The 18,541-nt window shown below is 41.2% G+C and overlaps 1 protein-coding gene across 1 annotated transcript in view; it reads right to left on the bottom strand.

Moving 5' to 3' along the window:
- LPCAT2 (lysophosphatidylcholine acyltransferase 2) overlaps positions 1-18,541 on the bottom strand; it is a 64,429-nt gene that overhangs the window by 31,432 nt on the left and 14,456 nt on the right. Inside the window, exons 4-9 of the mRNA XM_059382034.1 lie at positions 17,738-17,850; positions 15,730-15,790; positions 14,654-14,712; positions 13,345-13,379; positions 9,028-9,082; positions 49-131 (exon numbers count right to left, since the gene is read on the bottom strand). Coding sequence (XP_059238017.1) covers positions 49-131; positions 9,028-9,082; positions 13,345-13,379; positions 14,654-14,712; positions 15,730-15,790; positions 17,738-17,850 — 406 coding nt within the window. The remainder of the gene's footprint in view (positions 1-48; positions 132-9,027; positions 9,083-13,344; positions 13,380-14,653; positions 14,713-15,729; positions 15,791-17,737; positions 17,851-18,541) is intronic.

The raw sequence follows: 18,541 nt of genomic DNA, 5'->3' as shown, positions 1-18,541 counted from the left end.
AATCATTTAAAAACAATTTACTGATGGCGATTACATAGAGACACTTACTCTGCCATTAAATTCCGGACTCTACCAGCAAAAAGGATAGGATCACTTTTTTCTTCATCGTTTGGTACCTGAACAGGCAGAAACTGAAAGACAAGCATTCCTTTCCATTACAACAGTGAGACCTAGGATGCTACATGCTACATATATTAATTTATAAGCTAGCTATCATTATAGTAACTCCACCCACCCACCCCCACCCCGCCGCCCTTCCGGCCCATAGGTAATATGCTATCGTGGAAAGAACACTGTGCTTGGATTCAGGGGCTCTGCAGCCAAGCTCTGGGTCTTTCTGTGTGTTCACGAGGCTGTCCCTGGTCTTCTTCACTGTCGCCTGGACTCTGACGAGAGGGCGATGATCATCCACTTGCCCAGGTTGTGATGAGGACGAACTGAGCCACGGCCCAGAATTCTGGAAGCTGTAAAGCTGTAGGTAGGAAGACCTTCTTCTCCACACTGCATTTCCTAGCCCTCTGTGTGAAAACGTCAGTACAGGTAGTAGCTTGTCACTTATGGTTTATCTTCCCTACCCACTCCCGTGCAGGCGGCAGTTTATTGTTTGTTCAAGTGTCATGTTTTGTCATTTCTTCAGCTTTCTTTTAACCCTTAGTATGGGCTGTCTAGCTTTGGCCCAACACTGTGTTTTGCTTTATCGTTTTAAATCTTACTTTTTTTTTCTCTCTCTCTACTTGATATTTGGTGGTGCCTCATTGGTGCCATCCTTGTTTTATTTATAGTTTTTGAGCATTAATGAGATTGTGGTGCTATATTTAAGTTCCGACATCGTTTTTGAGCACCTACCATTAAGCCAGGCAAGATTAACAGGACTGTATTCCTGCTCCCAAGAAAGACCCATACTTTAAAAGACAGACCAACACAGCATGTGCTAAGGATCATTACCCTCAAGGACAGGGCTCAGAAGTTTCATTACGTGAGCTTAGTGTTATACAGGTCACATGGCCAGGGCTCAGCCCAAGTTCGGTCAGATTCTAAAACCCTTGTTTTCCCCACTAACCCGATCCTTCCTGGAATATGAGAGCGAGGGATAAGAAATGATTAATTTGGCTGGGGGGCAGGGAAAAACAGCCAAAGAGGCTTTACAGAAGAGCTAGTACTTGACCTTGCCAGTAGCTACTGTTCATTGAATTCTAACCACGAACCAGGCACTGTGCTAGGCACTTTACATGCCTTATTTCATTTCATCAGTCCTCCCAATTTTTGTCCTTAGGATTGGGGTTCACAAAGATCAAATGATTTGCTCAAGTTTTCATGGCCCACTTACATTCAACAAATATTGCTTTGGCACCTACTGTATACCAGATGCTGCACTAAGCCCCAAAGGCAGGACAAGGAAGCCCCTACCATCAAGGAGCCCTCCGGGAGGTGGGGTAAGAAGTCATGACAAATGAGTCAAGTCCACCAGTAAAAGCTATCATCCATTAGGCACCTACTGTGTGTTGGGTTATTTATAAGATTAATTCTCCACAATTCCTGGAGGCCAGCTTTACCACTTTCATCACTTGGGTGGAGAAGGGCTTGAAGAGGCTACTCCATGTAGCCAAGGCCACACCCCAGTGGCAGGACTGTGATTTGAAAGAAAAAGAAAGATCTGTATAAATAACACCACTTCTGGACTCATGTGGACCTGTTTTCAGATCTCGTTAGTCACGTTAAGACGCCTCTGGGCAAGGGCGATTTGGAGATGAAGTTTGAATAAGGGAGTGTGGTGATCAAGGCCAAGCTTTTGAGCGGAAATCTCCGTGGTAGGGAATGGCTGAGCCAAAGAGGAAAAGGCTAAGAGCAGGGAGTAGCCCGGGAAGTTACCGCAACCACTCGGTGAGAGAAGAGAGGGCGTGCGGACGCAGAGGACAGCAAGAAGGCAAGTGGCATTTTAGGATGACATGGATCTGAATCACGGGACAGCTTGCTGTGTGACATGTACCGCGATGAACATTCTCTCCCACGGGATTGGAGGGATGCTGCAGAAAAAGCACTCAGCCTGGCTGTGGCCTTGGCTCTGCCATAAGATCCTGGAAAAGTCATTCAGCCCTGACAGGGCTGAATCAGGTCTGAATCACTGAGGTCACTCAGTGCCCTCTCTTGCCGGATCCAAAAGTTTGGCTCCATGATTTCAAAGTCCCTCTCCAACTGGAATTCTGCATCTAGCTTTTCACTCAGGATCTACTCTTCAAGATGGAAAAATAAACTAAGCCACCAGAGGTCCCCACAATACCTCTCTATCCAGGGCAACAACAGATCTTTGCAAATCAGTATTTCTCAAAATGCCCTCCATCCTGTTCTAGATTTTCATCTCTTGTATTTGCTTCATATGAAATACTGTTCTATATTTTCCTCTCTTGTATTTGCTTCATATGAAATCCAAGGAAGAAAATGGCACATTAAAATCAACATTCATAAAGTCTCTAACAACATAAAATGATAGTTTTAAGCCACCATATAATTCTTCATTTAAAAAAAAAGCTACATGATTGTTTGTAACACGCTTCATTTGTAGGTTATAAAAGCATACCCAGAAAACCCTGAAAAATAAATTGCTGCTACAACTGTTAACCAATACAATGAGCTGTGGGTTTAATTCCTTTTAGTGCAGGTAATATTTTCCATAAAATGGTTTTTAATAACTCTCATATTGTACGGCATTTTGTTCTCGAAGAAAATTCCACGGAGAGTACAAAATAATTAAAAACGTGGATTTGACCCTCACGGGCCTTGGAGGCTCCCCATGCCTCCTGAGAAGCAATACAATGGAAATTCTCATAAAAAGTCACTTCTCAGAGCAGGTCTTGCCTTCTTTTTCACATTTCTATTTCATATGTGGTCATTTAAGGCTCACAGCAAAACCACATCTTTTATTTGGGAAGGAAGATCGGCCGAAGGCAGAGGAACATGATTGCCATTGTCTACTACTGTCCCCTAACACATAGCTTGATACCCTAGTCACTTCAGGACCCCCAATTTTCCTTCCCACCTTCCTCTTCTCTCATTATCCCGAGTGTCCACACAGATGGTTCATCTGACCTGTTGCTCTCACAGCCCCTTCACCTGGCCACATGGGTTCTCAGCTTTGCCTGGGACACAGAGACAATAACAATGACGATGGCGGCCATCTCCTCTGACGAGTTCTTGTTCACTTCTCTAACCCGGTCCCACACAGTTGTGAGAACCTGCTGGTCACTCTCAGGACCAGGCCTGTCCCTCTTCCTCCACTCCCTCCTGGTAACAGCTGCTTCCTGTCTTCACTGGATTTCCTTGTCAACTTTCTGTCACCTAGGATCTCTCCCTTCTGCCACATTCCTGGCGCCGCCGCAAGCGGGTGATCACCTCTCCTGCTCCTTCCTTCCCACACCGTGAGAGACCACTGAGGGGTGCTAAAACGAAGGGCCGTGGTCTCATGGGTTGAGTCTACCACAAATTCATGTCATGTTCCACAGGGTCTTCACGGCTGCTTAAAAATTACATTATTTTCCCAAGACGACCATACTGCCTCCAGATTCAAAAGTGGTTGTTTGTTTTGCGGAAGGTCTTCCTTTATCTTCTCACTCATGCCCGTGTGCCCCCAGACGGGATCTTAATCCTGAGTCTGTTTCCTTTATGTCTCCGTGACACGTAAGGATCACGTGACTTGACCTGACCCTCGCGGCTGCTTGTGGTGTGCCTTTGGGACTTGCTGCCATCATAGTTTAATGTTTCGGACACAGTCCATGCTTCTAGGGGCCCGATTCTCCTTTCCCCTTAATGGCACTTCACGCTCAACTTTAGAAAGAAAATTGTGAAAGAGTTCAGGACAAGCTATCTCATAACGTACCACTTTGGTGCACTGATTATTTTGAGGTAAAGGCACTTGAACAATGGCAAATGCGGAGACAGGTTTTCTCTGAACTTCCCTTACCTGCCTCAAGTCAGCTCCTCCAAAAGGAACTCGGTTGTCATAAATTCCTTCCTAGGGGACTTTCATCAAACAGGGAGGATGGACTCTTATCCCAGGAGATGGGGCTGGAAGGCGACATCACACCAAGACAAGCTTTACCACGCACTATCATAGCTCCCAAGCTATTCTTCCCAGGGTCCATCTGTCCTTCCTGATGGTCACAGACTCTCCCCTGAGCGGTCAACATCTCCTTCCCCTTCCTCACCACTTTCTGGGGCATTCACTTTTTATCCCCTTGGATGCCTTTGTGTACATATTAAAAATGGATAAATCTGTATACGAATCTGCCTGAGGTGAGATCGTTTTATAGATCCAGCTATGGCGCCTAGGTGGGTAGAGGAAAGGCTCGCCTTCCCCACAAAGGCCCACGTGAATGTCTCTAATTCTTTTCCATCTCTCCTGAGACTGGCCCCCAGTGCCTCTGCCCTCTTCACTCGAGGGTGCGCTGGTCCTCTGCCTGCCGGCTCTGCACCATCGTGTCCCATATAAGGAGGCGGCTAACGGATGTGTTGCCCATAGGAACACCCCCTTCTGCCCTTCTGGTCCCATAGTGCTCCACCATCTCTCGGGCCATAGGCTACGCACAAGAAAAAGTCAGAATTCTTCAGCCTGTTTTGAAGGCGCTCAGATATCCAGAGCCAAACCTTCACATGAACACTTGAGACCAGAAAAGCTGCTTTATTCATTGTTTCCTGACCACACTGAGCACATTCCTTTCTACTAAATAAAGGCTTGTAAAAAAAGGAGAAGGACTGATGAATGATGTTACTACCAACAGCCTTTCCTTTCTCCAAGTAACAGAAAAGGATTTCATGAGTCGGTCTCCACAGATGTGCCTTTCTGGATCTTCCCATGATTCTTCTGTGAAGGCTTCAAAAGAGCAAATGCGAACGAAGGAAGGTATTTGGGAACTAAGATTTGCTGCTTTCTTCCCAAGAGGACAAAACAATTGAGATGGTGAGGGAAACAGAAGTGCATGCTTATTGAACACCTACCCCATGCTCCCACTTACGTCGCCTTATTAAATGCTAGCCACCCTAGAAAAGACGTGTCACATCCGATTTTCTCCGTGAGAACACAGGCTCATTTACTCAAGCACATACAGATCGGTAGCAGCAGAATTGGAACAAAACCCTAGCTAGTACGCTTTTTTTTTTTACAACACTCCATTTCTCGGGGTGCCTGTGTGGTTCAGTGGGTTAAGCATCCAACTCTTGATTTCGGCTCAGGTCATGATCTCAGGGTAGTGGGACCGAGTCCCAGGATGGGTTCCGTGCTCAGTGCGGAGTCTGCTTGAGATCCTCTCTCTCCCTCTCCCTCTACCCCCCCCCCCCCACCCCAATCATGCAGTCTCTCAAAGAAAATAAAAATATAGATATAACACTCCATTTCTCTGGTACTACTTAGAAATTTCAGAATTCTACCAAGTTCCAGAAGAAATTAGTTTTGTTAGAACAAGTACATAAATGGGCATATATGGGTTGTGTGTGTGTGTGTGTGTGTGTGTGTTCATGTAATAAAGGTTTTCTAAAACGTCCATTCATTTTAAATTCAAAACTCTAAGACAAATCATTTTCATGTGGTGGCTCTGAGTACAATGGAGACACAGCCTAAGAAGGAGGAAACAGACTGATGGTCGCCGTGAACGCCCTGTTCCCATTCATTAAACCAGTTGCTGCTCACATAATGCCTGATAGTCCAGTTTTGTGTGGATCCTCTCTCATGAGATACAACTAGCAGGCTGTTGATTTCTGTCACATTTTGGGATGTTTCCTGGTAGCTATCTCCTTTCTTCCTTATGCCCCTAAGCCACCTGCTTATAAAGGTGTCCTTGGGAAGGAGCTGGCCAATAAAAGAAACCACTAAAAGACACTTTAAACACACCCACTAGTCCACTATGACCCAGAGGATAACTTTCAGTAGAACCTTCTGTGGATACACGTGACCCCATTGTTCAAGGATGCCGGAAGATCTATTACAGAGGGCACGCAGTTTGGAAGTGATTATACTTTTAACATTCAAGAGTCAAGAAAATGATGGTCTTTTTGAAAATAACTCTCTGTCGAGGAAGCAGAGAGGGAGTGGGGAGAGGAGATGAGAAAACACCCCTCAATATTACACTCCGTAGATTTTAATGATCCAGTGATTCTGGGGACTACAGAGTTGGAAATGGTCATCAGTGAGGGACGACTTGTAAAAAATCAAAGAATAAGGCCTTCTGCATCCTGAGACTCACCAGGACAGAGTCTAAAAGGACACCAAATGATCCACTCAAAGGTCATTTAAAAAAACCACGAAACTAAGACCATATTCTTGAACGACACATCTTCAACCAGGCTTACCTAATATTCACGAAGTTCTAAAAAATATGCAAAAAAAAAAAAAACAAAAAAAACTAGGATTTCCACCAAGTTTTGTTTTCTTTTTAAAGTGGGCTCCATGACCAGTGTGGAGCCCCAGTGTGGGGCTTGAGCTCATGATCTGGAGTATAAGACCTGAGCTGAGATCAAGAGTCAGATACTTAACCAATTGAGTCACCCAGGGGCCCCGATTTCCAATAGTTTTAAAGTACATGGAGGTGGTGGTGGGCAGGGGAGGGGGATTCTGAGTAACCAAGTCACCTGACATTGGTGCAACTAAATGCACTGAGCCTTCCATGTAATCTCCATGTGTGGCAGCTCAGGCCAGGCCTCCTCGGACATAGTACAAAAAGCCTGGAGGCCATGCCTAGATCTCCAGAGTTCTGAGCTGGGTGTGGATACACCCAGCCCCTGACAGGCTGTGGGATGCATTTTTCAGTTGAACCCAACCTGGGAGGAATGAAAATATTCTAAAGTCATAAAGTAGCAAGGAGTGCCCAGAGTGAAAGGTTGCACCGTAAATCTAAAATAAATATAATTAAACTAAGAAGATGGAACTGAAAGGCCACCCATTCCCATCCTCTTGCCGTGTGCCACAATTCTAATACATTGAATCTCACCGATTCTTCTATTCTACACAGGCTGGTAGCCATTTTGTTTGTGATGTTATCAAGGGATATATTCTTTGCCAGGAAATATTACACAGACTGGTCTAAGAACTGGGTGGAAAAAGCAGATATTGTAATAAGAAAGAAAGGAAGGAAGGCCTAAGGAAGGAAGAAAGAGAAAAGAAGAAAGAAAGTAGGAAGGAAAGGTGGGAAGGTAGGCAGGCCGGCTATGACACAGAAAGGAAATGTGATAATAATGTTCAGGGCAAAAAGAGAAGAGCACTTTGCCTACCTCTGTTGTAACAATTTGACCACTGACACATGTAGATAAAAGAAGTACAGTTCTGGGGCACCTGGGTGGCTCAGTGGGTTAAGCCTCTGCCTTCAGCTCAGGTCGTGATCTCGGGATCCTGGGATCAAGCCCCGCATCGGGCCCTCTGCTTGGCAGGGAACCTGCTTCCCCCGATCTCTGCCTACCTCTCTGCCTACTTGTGATCTCTCTGTCAGATGGATAAATAAAATCTTAAAAAAAAAAAAAAAAAGAGAAGAAGTACGTATGCGTATTTCCATATCTGTTGCTAGATCTTGTTTTAGCTGGGGAGGGGTATGTGGTTAGGAGGAGCATATATACTATATATACAGTATCTTTCAAATTTGCACAGAAGACAGCGTGGCTGTTTCAAGTATGAGTTTTCTTTTCTTCTTTTCTTTTCTTTTTTTTTTTTTAGAGAAAGAACACAGGGCTAGTTGATCTGAACAGCTGTTAAAGAAGGAAAAGCCTGCTTGGAGTACTTAGAAATAATACAATATTACTTCGTGATAGGGTCCCCCAGAATGTTTCCTCTGGAATACCTGTTTCAGGAGGTATCCAGAGAAAAAGGGGTACTGTAGTCAAACCACCTCAAAGATAATGACAGCTCTTGAGAAAAGAAATCTGATTCATTGTGTTTATCCTGGTACTTCTTAAACTAATTATTAGGGTACAGATTAGTGTTTTTCTCTAGAAACATCTATGCACATTTCAAGAACGAATGTTTTTTGGTTACCCTGATAAATACTAAGTTGGTTTTAAATGTGGGGAAGTGTGGCATATAATTAAGAAACATCTTTTCCTGGCAGGCAGGCAACCTGCAAGTCTCAAGAAAAATTTCAACCATGGCGAGACTCATTTTGAGATATAATTTGCCCTCCTGTGCCATTTGGTATTACTGACAGCCTCTACATGGCTAAATGCCTAAGCTATAAAACAAAGTAAGAAGAGTATTCTCGTGACTTAAATTCCAAGTCCTGAATGTGGACCCCCACTCAGGATTCTGAATTACATAGCAAACTTCACGTTCTCATTACACAATCTATGGATGCAACTGGAAAATGAAATTAAGAGTCTGCCCCACCCTCTGACCTCTCTCTTCAAAGGCGACCTGAGAGCATGACCAAAACCAACTCAATTCTGCGTTGAGATGTCCGGTCTGCGTCATTCCTAGAATCTGAGAATGGTTCTGGAATCAACCTTCAGAGTCTTAAAAATCTGGTCAGAATTTTCAGGAAGATCGAATTACTCCCCCACCCACTGCCTGCCGCTGCAACTCCACCTAAAAGACTGCCTTGTTCATGATGATATGAGCGGCCTCCCAGATAGAATTTCCCTAGGCCTTCTGCGTGTACAAGGATTCACAAAGTGAGGGCTTCTGCTTTGACAGAACATACTCTTCCAGGAGCTAGAGCTAGGACTCCATCAACTGAAAGAGCTCGTCTGTGAGGAAGTGAAGCCTACCAATCCCCAGGGTAGAGGTCAGCATTGAAAAGAATAAGAGAGAGAACAATTATGCAAATCTAGTCAGCCAAGGGCGGCTAAGGGCGGAAGGTCCCAGAAGTTAGCAGTACTTCCTGGTATTCAGGGCTGGATCTGAGAGCCAGGTGGACAATGTGTAAAAGACCAGAGCTCATTTTAGGGGGTGGGTTTAACTTACAACCTCTCTGTACAGCTGGGGTCCCTAGACTAGACGTTCGAAAGAAAAGGGAAGGCCAAATGTCCGGTTCCGAGGCTGCGTGTTGACAGACTTACCTCAACTTCCACCTTTGTGAAGGGCTGGCAGAAAGTAAGCATACAAAGCTGAATGCTGAAGAGAGAAAAAGAGCAGGCCATCTTTATGTGGTAAGACAAGTATTAACTAATATTACTACTCAACTTTCCTTTCTTTGTACACGAGCACCGTCATGTCACACTTCATATATATTCCGCATTTATGTGTGTCACCGGGCCGCTTGAGCAAGTGTTTGTGATGTTCAAAAGTCAAATCACCAAATGCAATAGCAAATATGTCCTTGTGAGTCAGAGCTGCGGCTCAGCACACTAACCCCCAAATTTGAGGTCTCCTTGACAACTCGGGCTCATAGGCCCAGACCCTTGAGGAACTACCGAGGCCACATTTTAAGTTATGTGCATGTGTTAGGAGTAGAACATTACATTTCTAAACTCTTTTCTGATATGAAAAAGAAAAAGAAAAAAGACATCAGAGGGCCTTTCCCTAACAGCAGAAACTTTATCATAATTTCCCAATTAATAGTCAGTGTTTTAGTTATGGAGAAATTTTCTTTCACTGAAAAGCTAGACAAAAGACAAAGGCTTTAAAGTGATTATAACCAACCCTCTCAAGGAACATTTCTGGGACAGTCGTTTCTATGTGTGGTTTCCTAATACATCTTTAGACTATTGGGATGCGACATCAATGGGATTTTTATTTCACCTCATTTAGACAGATGAGGTGGCTGAATGGCTTCATCTACATGTTTAAGAAAACAGCCAACCTGTTTTTGCTCTTAAGAAACTAAAATTGGGGCACCTGGGTGGCTCAGTTGGTGAAGCATCTTACCTTTTTTTTTAATTTAAAATTTTTTTTATAAACATATAATGTATTATTAGCCCAAGGGGTACAGGTCTGTGAATCACCAGGTTTACACACTTCACAGCACTCACCTTAGCACATACCCTCCCCAATGTCCATAACCCCACCACCCTATCCCCACCCCCTTACCGCTGGCAACGCTCAGTATGTTTTGTGAGATTAAGAGTCTCTTATGGTTTGTCTCTCTCCTGATCCCATCTTGTTTCATTGATTCTTCTCCTACCCCCTTAACCCCCCATGTTGCATCTCCACTTCCTCATATCAGGGAGATCATATGATAGTTGTCTTTCTCCGATTGACTTATTTCGCTAAGCATGATACCCTCTAGTTCCATCCACATTGTTGCAAATGGCAAGATTTCATTTCTTTTGATGGCTGCATAGTATTCCGTTGTGTATAGATACCACATCTTCTTTATCCATTCATCTGTTGATGGACATCTAGGTTCTTTCCATGGTTTGGCTATTGTGGACATTGCTGCTATAAATATTCGGGTGCATGTGCCCCTTCAGATCACTACATTTGTATCTTTAGGGAAAATATCCAGTAGTGCAATTGCTGGGTCATAGGTTAGTTCTATTTTCAACATTTTGAGGAAGCTCCATGCTGTTTTCCAGAGTGGCTGCACCAGCTTGCATTCCCACCAACAGTGTAGGAGGGTTCCCCTTTCTCTGCATCCTCGCCAGCATCTGTCATTTCCTGACTTGTTAATTTTAGCCATTCTGACTGGTGTGAGGTGGTATCTCATTGTGGTTTTGATTTGTATTTCCCTGAAGGCATCTAACTCTTGATTTTGGCTCAGATCACGATCTCAGGTTCCTGAGACGGAGCCCTATGTTACGCTGTCCATTCATTGGGGAGTCTGTTTGAGATTCTCTCTCTCCCTCTGCCTTTCCCCACTCCTGTGCTCTATCATCTCTCTCTTTAAAAAAAAAAAAAGAAAGAAAGAAAGAAACTAAAATATGATTTATCTATAAAAAAATTACTTAAAGGACTTACTTCAGAGAAGAGATTCAGAAATTTAAACAAGGAATTTAGTTAAAAGAAGGAATTTAGGTAGATGTACCAATTCCATATATAATTCTAAATTGTGAATGTAAGTATCAGTTCTCAAATTTTCTATCTGAGAGGAAAACGATCTTTTACTATCAACCACAAGCAAGCAAAATCAATCCACATTATTTACCATGAAGTAAATTATTCTTAAATTATCTAAATTGAGATTTGGAATTTAGTGATTCAAACAGATAAATCTGTTTGGAAAATTCTGACTGCTGTAAGAAAGAAAGACAGACAAAGACAGGAAAGAAGGCAGGGTGGATGGGAGAGATGGGGGGCAGGGGTGGAGGAAGGAGTCAGGCACAAGACCTCATTCAACCTGTGTTGTCTACACTACACACAAACCAAACACCTCTTGGACCCCCACAAAAAAGCTTTTCCATAGCTTCCCCTTCTCTAAGTGTACTCCCTAAGTTTACTACCCCTCTCCCTTAGGCTATTTGCCTTAGTACAGACTCTCTTCCTTAGAATCTCAGTCTAGACTTGCCCTTAGAGCGAGGGCAACTGAGGAAACAGACTTGACAGTAACAGCCCAGTGTTAAATACACCCTGAAACCCACTGGAAGATAGAAGTGGAAATGAGAGTCACCCCGGGCAGGCACCATGTGGCATCTGGACAAAAGAAAATCGTGCCTTTTGAGGATTTTGTGTTTATCGGTCCTAAGAAATCTTCACCTCTGGAAAAATGTTTTCCCTCTCTTTTTTGATCGCCCGCTTCTATTTTCTTTTTCCCTTTATCACACACGTCCCAGGTTAGAAGGCTGGATTAACCCAGCCACTCCATTTTCTATCCTGATTCCCCTTCCAGGAAGCCTTCCTGTATTTGTGCTGCCACACAAGTTAACCAAGGCACACTGACCACGCAGGTCACTGTGGCCGTAAGGAGCTTAAACTGTAAAGGCCACAAAGACAACATACCTCAGGACACACACCTCAGGACACCCAGATTTTAGGCGCTTCCTTTTCTATATTGCTCTCATACAGTTTGCTCCTCCTCACTGGCCCTTGTCTAAAAAGCTGAAAACCAGGAACTCAAGATCAACAGCGACACGAAACATGTATTCTGGCCAAAGGAATAAACCGATTTCCAGAGGAGTTAAAGATCACATAATGCCTAGATGTCCTTTGCAATCGATGGTCTTTATTTGGAGTGTCACTTACTTTGACTATGAAGGACCCAAGCGTAATAGGAACATATGTGCCTCACGTGTTAATAACCACTAATGCATATAACTGGCCTGTCAGTTACCTACTCTGATTTAAATTTATTATTTCATTGCAATTCACACATGGGGAAAATCGGTATGCAGTAAAAAAAAAAAAATAAAATAAAATCAGACTTTCATATGTTATTGGGATGATCTAAGGAATCACAAGGTACTTACACAAGGCAAATGAGGATTCCTTTTAAATATGTCCAAGTGGTTGTCTGTGCATCAACAATGTTATGTAAACTCTGTGCTCAGTATCAAAAGGCACTGCTGGGGAAGGCCCAAGGCAAAGCCCTCCAATCCAGGCATTTTATCCAAGGCTCTCACCGCAGTGTGGATGGGCTCAGACTTAATCCAGGGGGAAGTCCCTCAAAGGTCTTGAGGGAAAGTAAGTTTCTACATGTTCTGTTCTTTCTAAAGGCCTGTTTCACTTCAGCTGGCTTACTGGTGAGCTGTTTCTCTCCTCTCTTAAATGTTTATAGAAACTGCTGATCCCCATGCTTTTAGAATCCAAGAACGGAACTGAAAGCTTAGCTATTTTCTCAGCTCAGATCAGACACATCAAGGCTATTTCAGGCCCTATGACGCAATGGCCCTGGACTGCTTAAACCGATAGAGTAAAACAACAATGGAGACACCAGCTAACATGTCAAGCCAGCAATGGAAATAAAACTACAAGATTAAAGCTAAGTAGGATGCAAACCAGGTCACTGGACTGGTTCTTAAGAATTGGTAGATACATGCTTGAGACCCATAAGACATCGCAGACAAAATTCTGCACATGGGAGGGATTGGGGGTTTAACGGGCAAGAGAGTGATGCTCTCTACAGAGATTTCTCGGTGACAAGATTTTAGGAGCTGATTAGAAATCTTTACTTTTAGGGGCACCTGGGTGGCTCAGCCCATTGGGAGTCTGACTCTTGATTTCAGCTCAAGTCCTGTTCTCAGGGTTGTGAGATCGAGTCCTGCATCAGGCTCCGGCTCTAGCTCAGTGGGTGAAGTCTACTTGTCCCTCTCCCTACCCCTCGGTTCCACACACACTCTCTCTCTCAAATAAATACATAAATAAATTGAAGCTTAAAAAAAGAGAAATCTTTACTTTTACAAAAAAACAAGGCTTATTTTTAAAAAAAGGAATAAATGATCTTTTTTTTTCTTCACTTGAATAAAATTCCAATAAACCAATAATAAAGAGAAGTGACTTACAATGTATATCCTTGCCATGTCCAAGTCACGGTATCCTACAATAACAGAAGTATTTAGACTGTTAGTTCAGTGAAAAAATGCCAAATAAAAGCCAAATCTTTAAAAAAAAATCTTATTTTAATATTGGTATTCACATACTTTCCTTCTGAATTAAAAGCAGTTATGTTGAAATGTAAAACGAGACTATTATCAGCAGGGCATTACTCTGTGAATTCTTGGATTATATATCGACATACCAAAATCCGTTTTCCATATGTAAACACCTATCTTTTTATGGAATTAAGTTGCTCTTAATTTTTAATAAAACTATGTGCATGTTAGCTATCTTTCTCCTAATATGAACATAGCTAGGTAATTAATTTGCTAACAAAACCCAGAATATAACCGTTCTCAACCAAAGGCGGTGGGGGAGGCAGGTATTTGGAACAGATTAAACTAATACATAGTGAAAGAATTTCAGTAGGTGTCAAATAGGCAGAAGTATAAGTAAATTTTGATGGATTCTAATTTTTTTAACCACGGATATCAAAAGTTTGAGAAGCCACTAAAAGAAAAGCTGACTTGAGCAAGGACTCTTGACCTTAAATAACACAGGTAGCTAATTATAGCCTGCCTTTTTATGTAAAGTCTCTAGTAGGGAAAGTTCCTCTAAAAACCAAAACAGATTCCAGAAAATCTTTCTTTAGCGAAATGGTGGCACTGTCCATATCCAGAGGACAAAAGTGTACCTGGCTGGAGCAGAGAGACTGTCTCCTAAGCCAACTATGCACTTTCTGTAGGATGACAGGTTCTTTCCCTATCTATCTTCGTATTTAAGTTACTTGCTAAGAGTCACACGGCTAGTCAGTATTGAGCCAGAAATGAAACACCAAGCCAATCCTAAATTTATCCTGCTACACCAGTTATCCTTTCAGCAATAACCACTGAATCAGGAAAAGTCTCCTTTGGGGCTTAGTGAAAATCACAAACTATATGCAAGTCTTCTGCTACCCAGTCTAAGAAGACCTTGAATCTGAGACTTACTGGTACCTTGACAACAGAGTAGAAGCTAAGGAAATGCTCTCCTGGAGCTTAGTAATAGCAGAGACAGAATATAATATTGGTGTCGCAAGTACATGCCTATCTTGCAAACTTCTAAATCCTTCACATGGCAAGGGGAATGGGGTGTGCCCATGTTCATCCACAGTAAGTCTATTCAGGACTTTATTCAAAGATTAAAAGAAAATTTGTTAAAAGATTTGCTAGAAAATTTGTGCTGTTGGGAACATCTGAGATTTTTGCCACTGTATGTGAGTCACTCTATGCTTACCAGCTTGTTTGGGTACCTGAGGAGGATCGGCTGCACCGGAACTCCGGGAATGAAGGCTCCTATAACCACAGTGAAATATTATAGCATCTTCCTTATAGGACTATACAGTTTACAGTGAAGAAAATTAATAATAAGCGATATACCTTTCCTTACTGGTTTAAGAATACACATAAACTATTTGCTAAAGGTTGGTAAATCCCTGGTGTTTACCAAAACGAAAGCACTCTAAAATTCAGAGTTATGAAACCGAAATATTTATGTTATGCCCAAGTTGCTGAAAATATTTATTTACATCTCCGTGTGTTCTCATTTTCCAAATACTCATTATTCAAAAAAAATTATTAAATTATTTTAATAATAAAAATATAATTTTTAAAATTTTTTATAAAAAATCATTATTCAAAAAAATACTCATTATCTTACAAGACCAAGAGAAACTGAGGAGAACAAATAAATAAAATAAAATACAAATAAAATAAAAAGTAAATAAAAGCAAATACCTGGGAGCAAAGACTATCCCACTTACTAGGAGTGAGTTCTAACTTTGGCTCTGGGCATTCTAGTAGCTAATACAAAAACATGTTAAAGCATTACCAGTTACTAGGAAATTATGTATGAAATTACACATTACTATGAAATTAGTGACTTTATAATTTTTTATAAAAAAAAGGAGTAAAGCAAAGAATGCATCTGAAGGCTTTATAATGATCACCAAAATAGTTTTGTACTGGATAATGCAGGAACTGGAGTGCCTATAAGAGTATCCTTGGAGGAAAAGAAAAATCTGTCAGTGGTTTCTGTGTGTGTACATGTGTGTGCACAGGTACACAACTGGATACAGTATCAAATATGGTTCACACGTATACACACACACACGCAAATATGCACAACAATCCAAGGAGGAAGGGGTTATGAAACTAAAACAGAAAGTAAAGGAGTGAGTTTTGAGGATTTGCAATGTTAAAAACTTTCTACTGGGAAACGCCCAGCACAAACAAGCTGTTTTGTGTATTAGTATCAAATCATTTGAGAAACCGTTCATATTTTGTTATAGTACATAATTTAATTGATCTCACCTGGTTTAAAAGTAATCAAACAGGAACGATTAGTACAAGTACCTTCTGGGAAAACTAGTATCTTGGGAGAAAAGGAATACGTAGATTTAATATTTCAGTCTAATTAATAGATTACCTCTTTACTCATTCTTATGAATTCACAAAGAGCTGCCAATTCTTATAATACAAAAGTGAAATAAAAGGCTAATATTTGATGCTATGGAAAGTTAGAATCGGATTATCCAGTTTTCCTCTAAAATCACTATTGTCTGACCAATTGGGATAATTAGTAAATGGATTAAATCTCTGAATAGAAAATACATTTAATAAATGTTTCTTAATGACGATGCTAATGATTTGGATAAACTTAAAAGAAGATGCACGCCCTAGGTCATGGCCAAAGAGGACTTTAAATTCTTTCCTCTCCTGCTATTCATCCTTAACCGAATCATTACTACTTCCTTGTTTCTGTTTTCCCATTCAAGGATCTTCACTCCTACAACATACAGTTCAGGGATATTTGGAGGAGGGAAAAAGGAGAAAATACTTACAACACGCTTTATGCTTACTTGGGTTAGTAGACATATGGAATACAATTCAGTATCTTTTTTGAGAAAGTATTTTTAGCTTTTAACATAGTCTTTTCTGTTCTTCATGTGAAAGTCACACAGTACAGTTAGTTTCCCCATTAAGTGAACCAGCTGGATTTTCTGAAGCTTTTAGAATTTGGCAATGATTGAATCATAAGTACATAAAATAAAAACAGAAAGTTCCTGTACCCACAGTAGTTAGTATGTATAATTATTTGGTATTTTTTTAAATGATAATTAGAAAGGGAAAACATTATCAGGCAAAAGTGCTACCACAATGGGTTATTTATAAAATAAAAATGATAAGTGTATGCAATTTTACCCCCCAATTTAAAAACAAAAATGGGTTTCCTATCACAACTGGTTACAATATCAAATATGGCTCCTTCAGTGGAAACTCTATAGCTACTCTATTAATGAGTGGATACAGTGGAAATCATAACATCTCCGACCTGGAAGGGGGCATTAAAAGCCATCCAGTATGCCAATGCTTGAATTCTTTCTACAATATCCCCCCCAAGTGGTTGCTTAGTCAGTGCCTGAAAATTCTTACTATTTCAGATCAGATCATTGTACATCTGGACAGAAAGTTCCTTGAGATGAGCTGAAGTCTTACCAATTTGTTAACTTTGGCCTACCAGTCCTAGATAGAGTCCCTGGATCCAAAGAGAAAAACCGAACCCTCTATTCCAAGTGCTGTTTCTTCCTGGTCACTTTTTAAAAATCATTCCTCACATGCCCTGGTTTCTAAACCTCCTGGTGGATTTAGAAACCCACATATTCCTCTTGGTATTTTAACATCTACTCATCATCATGGGTGGCCAGATCACTGCAGATCATGAGTCCTGCTAGAGTCCCCTGCTTATACCGAGGACAAGGTAGAGTGTTACTGACCAGAATTACCCAGGAGGCTCCCTTTATCCAGAAAATATCGCCCCCCCCTCAACTTCAAAAGGCATTCTAGGTGATGGGGTTAGTAAGATGGTCTGAAAGTCTGAAAAAGTTCTATAAGTGATTCTGATGTACCCCCTGAAGTGAAAAACCCTGCCTAAATAAACTTTGGACAAGATTAAGATGATAATCGCTTTTAAAAAATAAATAAATAAACCTACCAATATTATTGAGCAGAATTGAGCTTTGATATTTTGTCTTTAAGATAATAAATAAATTCAGAGGTAGAGAATTACTTTTTATGACATAAAGCAAAAAAATTGTTTCAGAGTTTGGAGGATAAGAGAGAATGATATATTTAATCCCATGGAGTTTCTCATAGGGAAGAGGACTTTTTAATACTTACTCATTTGTTCTGTTTCTCTTATGCTGAAGACACCCAGCACGGGTGTCCCCAGATGCTGCCATCCGTGGGTCTAAATGATTTCCACATATGCAGTAAGTAAACTAGCAATATATCTATTGGCCTGTGGCCAATATATCTATACCTGTGGCCATTGCCCTCCTGATGTTGCTCGCCTTACTATTTCATTTATTGTGTTTTTTCGAGAGTCCGGATCCACCCGGGACACCAGCACTGGCTGCAGAGCTCTTAACAGTCCTTTAAGACAAACAAAAGGTCAGAGCCAAGCCTTTTATTTATTTATTTATTTATTTTTTTGGCTAAAGCTATTAGAACAATGATACTGGATAAATCATAAAACGATTTTTATGTAAAGTTAAAATATAGCAAATCAAAGAGAACTTTAAAAAAATCTGTTTTAATTCACAGTTTATAAGAAGGGTTTTGCGTTTTTTTATATACATACAAGGATATCATTGATATAACAGAAGTTAGCAGCAAGAATATGAAAGGAAACAAATGCAGTTTTCTCCCTGAAGGTCTTCTTCCTCAACTGACAATCAACCTTTGGAATATATACTACAAGATTATCTTGTTTTATTTTAGGAATAGCCTGACAACTGACTATGTGAATTCAGAGTACACACAGGTAGGGAGCAATGATTAATTTTATTAACATTTTCAGCACACCAGTCTTCTAAGTGGGGAGCTTTCTCATACATGCATAATAAACCTCAGTTTACTGAACATCTTTTTTTTTTTAACATGTTTATTTATTTATTTGTTTATTTGACACAGAGAGAGAGAGACAGCGAGAGAGGGGACACAAGCAGGGGGAGCAGGGCACCCAATGCAGGGCTTGATTCCAGGACTCATGACCCCAGGATCACAACATGAGCTGAAGGCAGATGCTTAAAGACTGAGCCACTCAAGTGCCCCAATTTATTGA

This window comes from Mustela nigripes, chromosome 17 (genome assembly GCF_022355385.1).
Source record: "Mustela nigripes isolate SB6536 chromosome 17, MUSNIG.SB6536, whole genome shotgun sequence".
Lineage (NCBI taxonomy): Eukaryota > Metazoa > Chordata > Mammalia > Carnivora > Mustelidae > Mustela > Mustela nigripes.
This window is presented reverse-complemented; position numbering and strand designations above follow the sequence as displayed.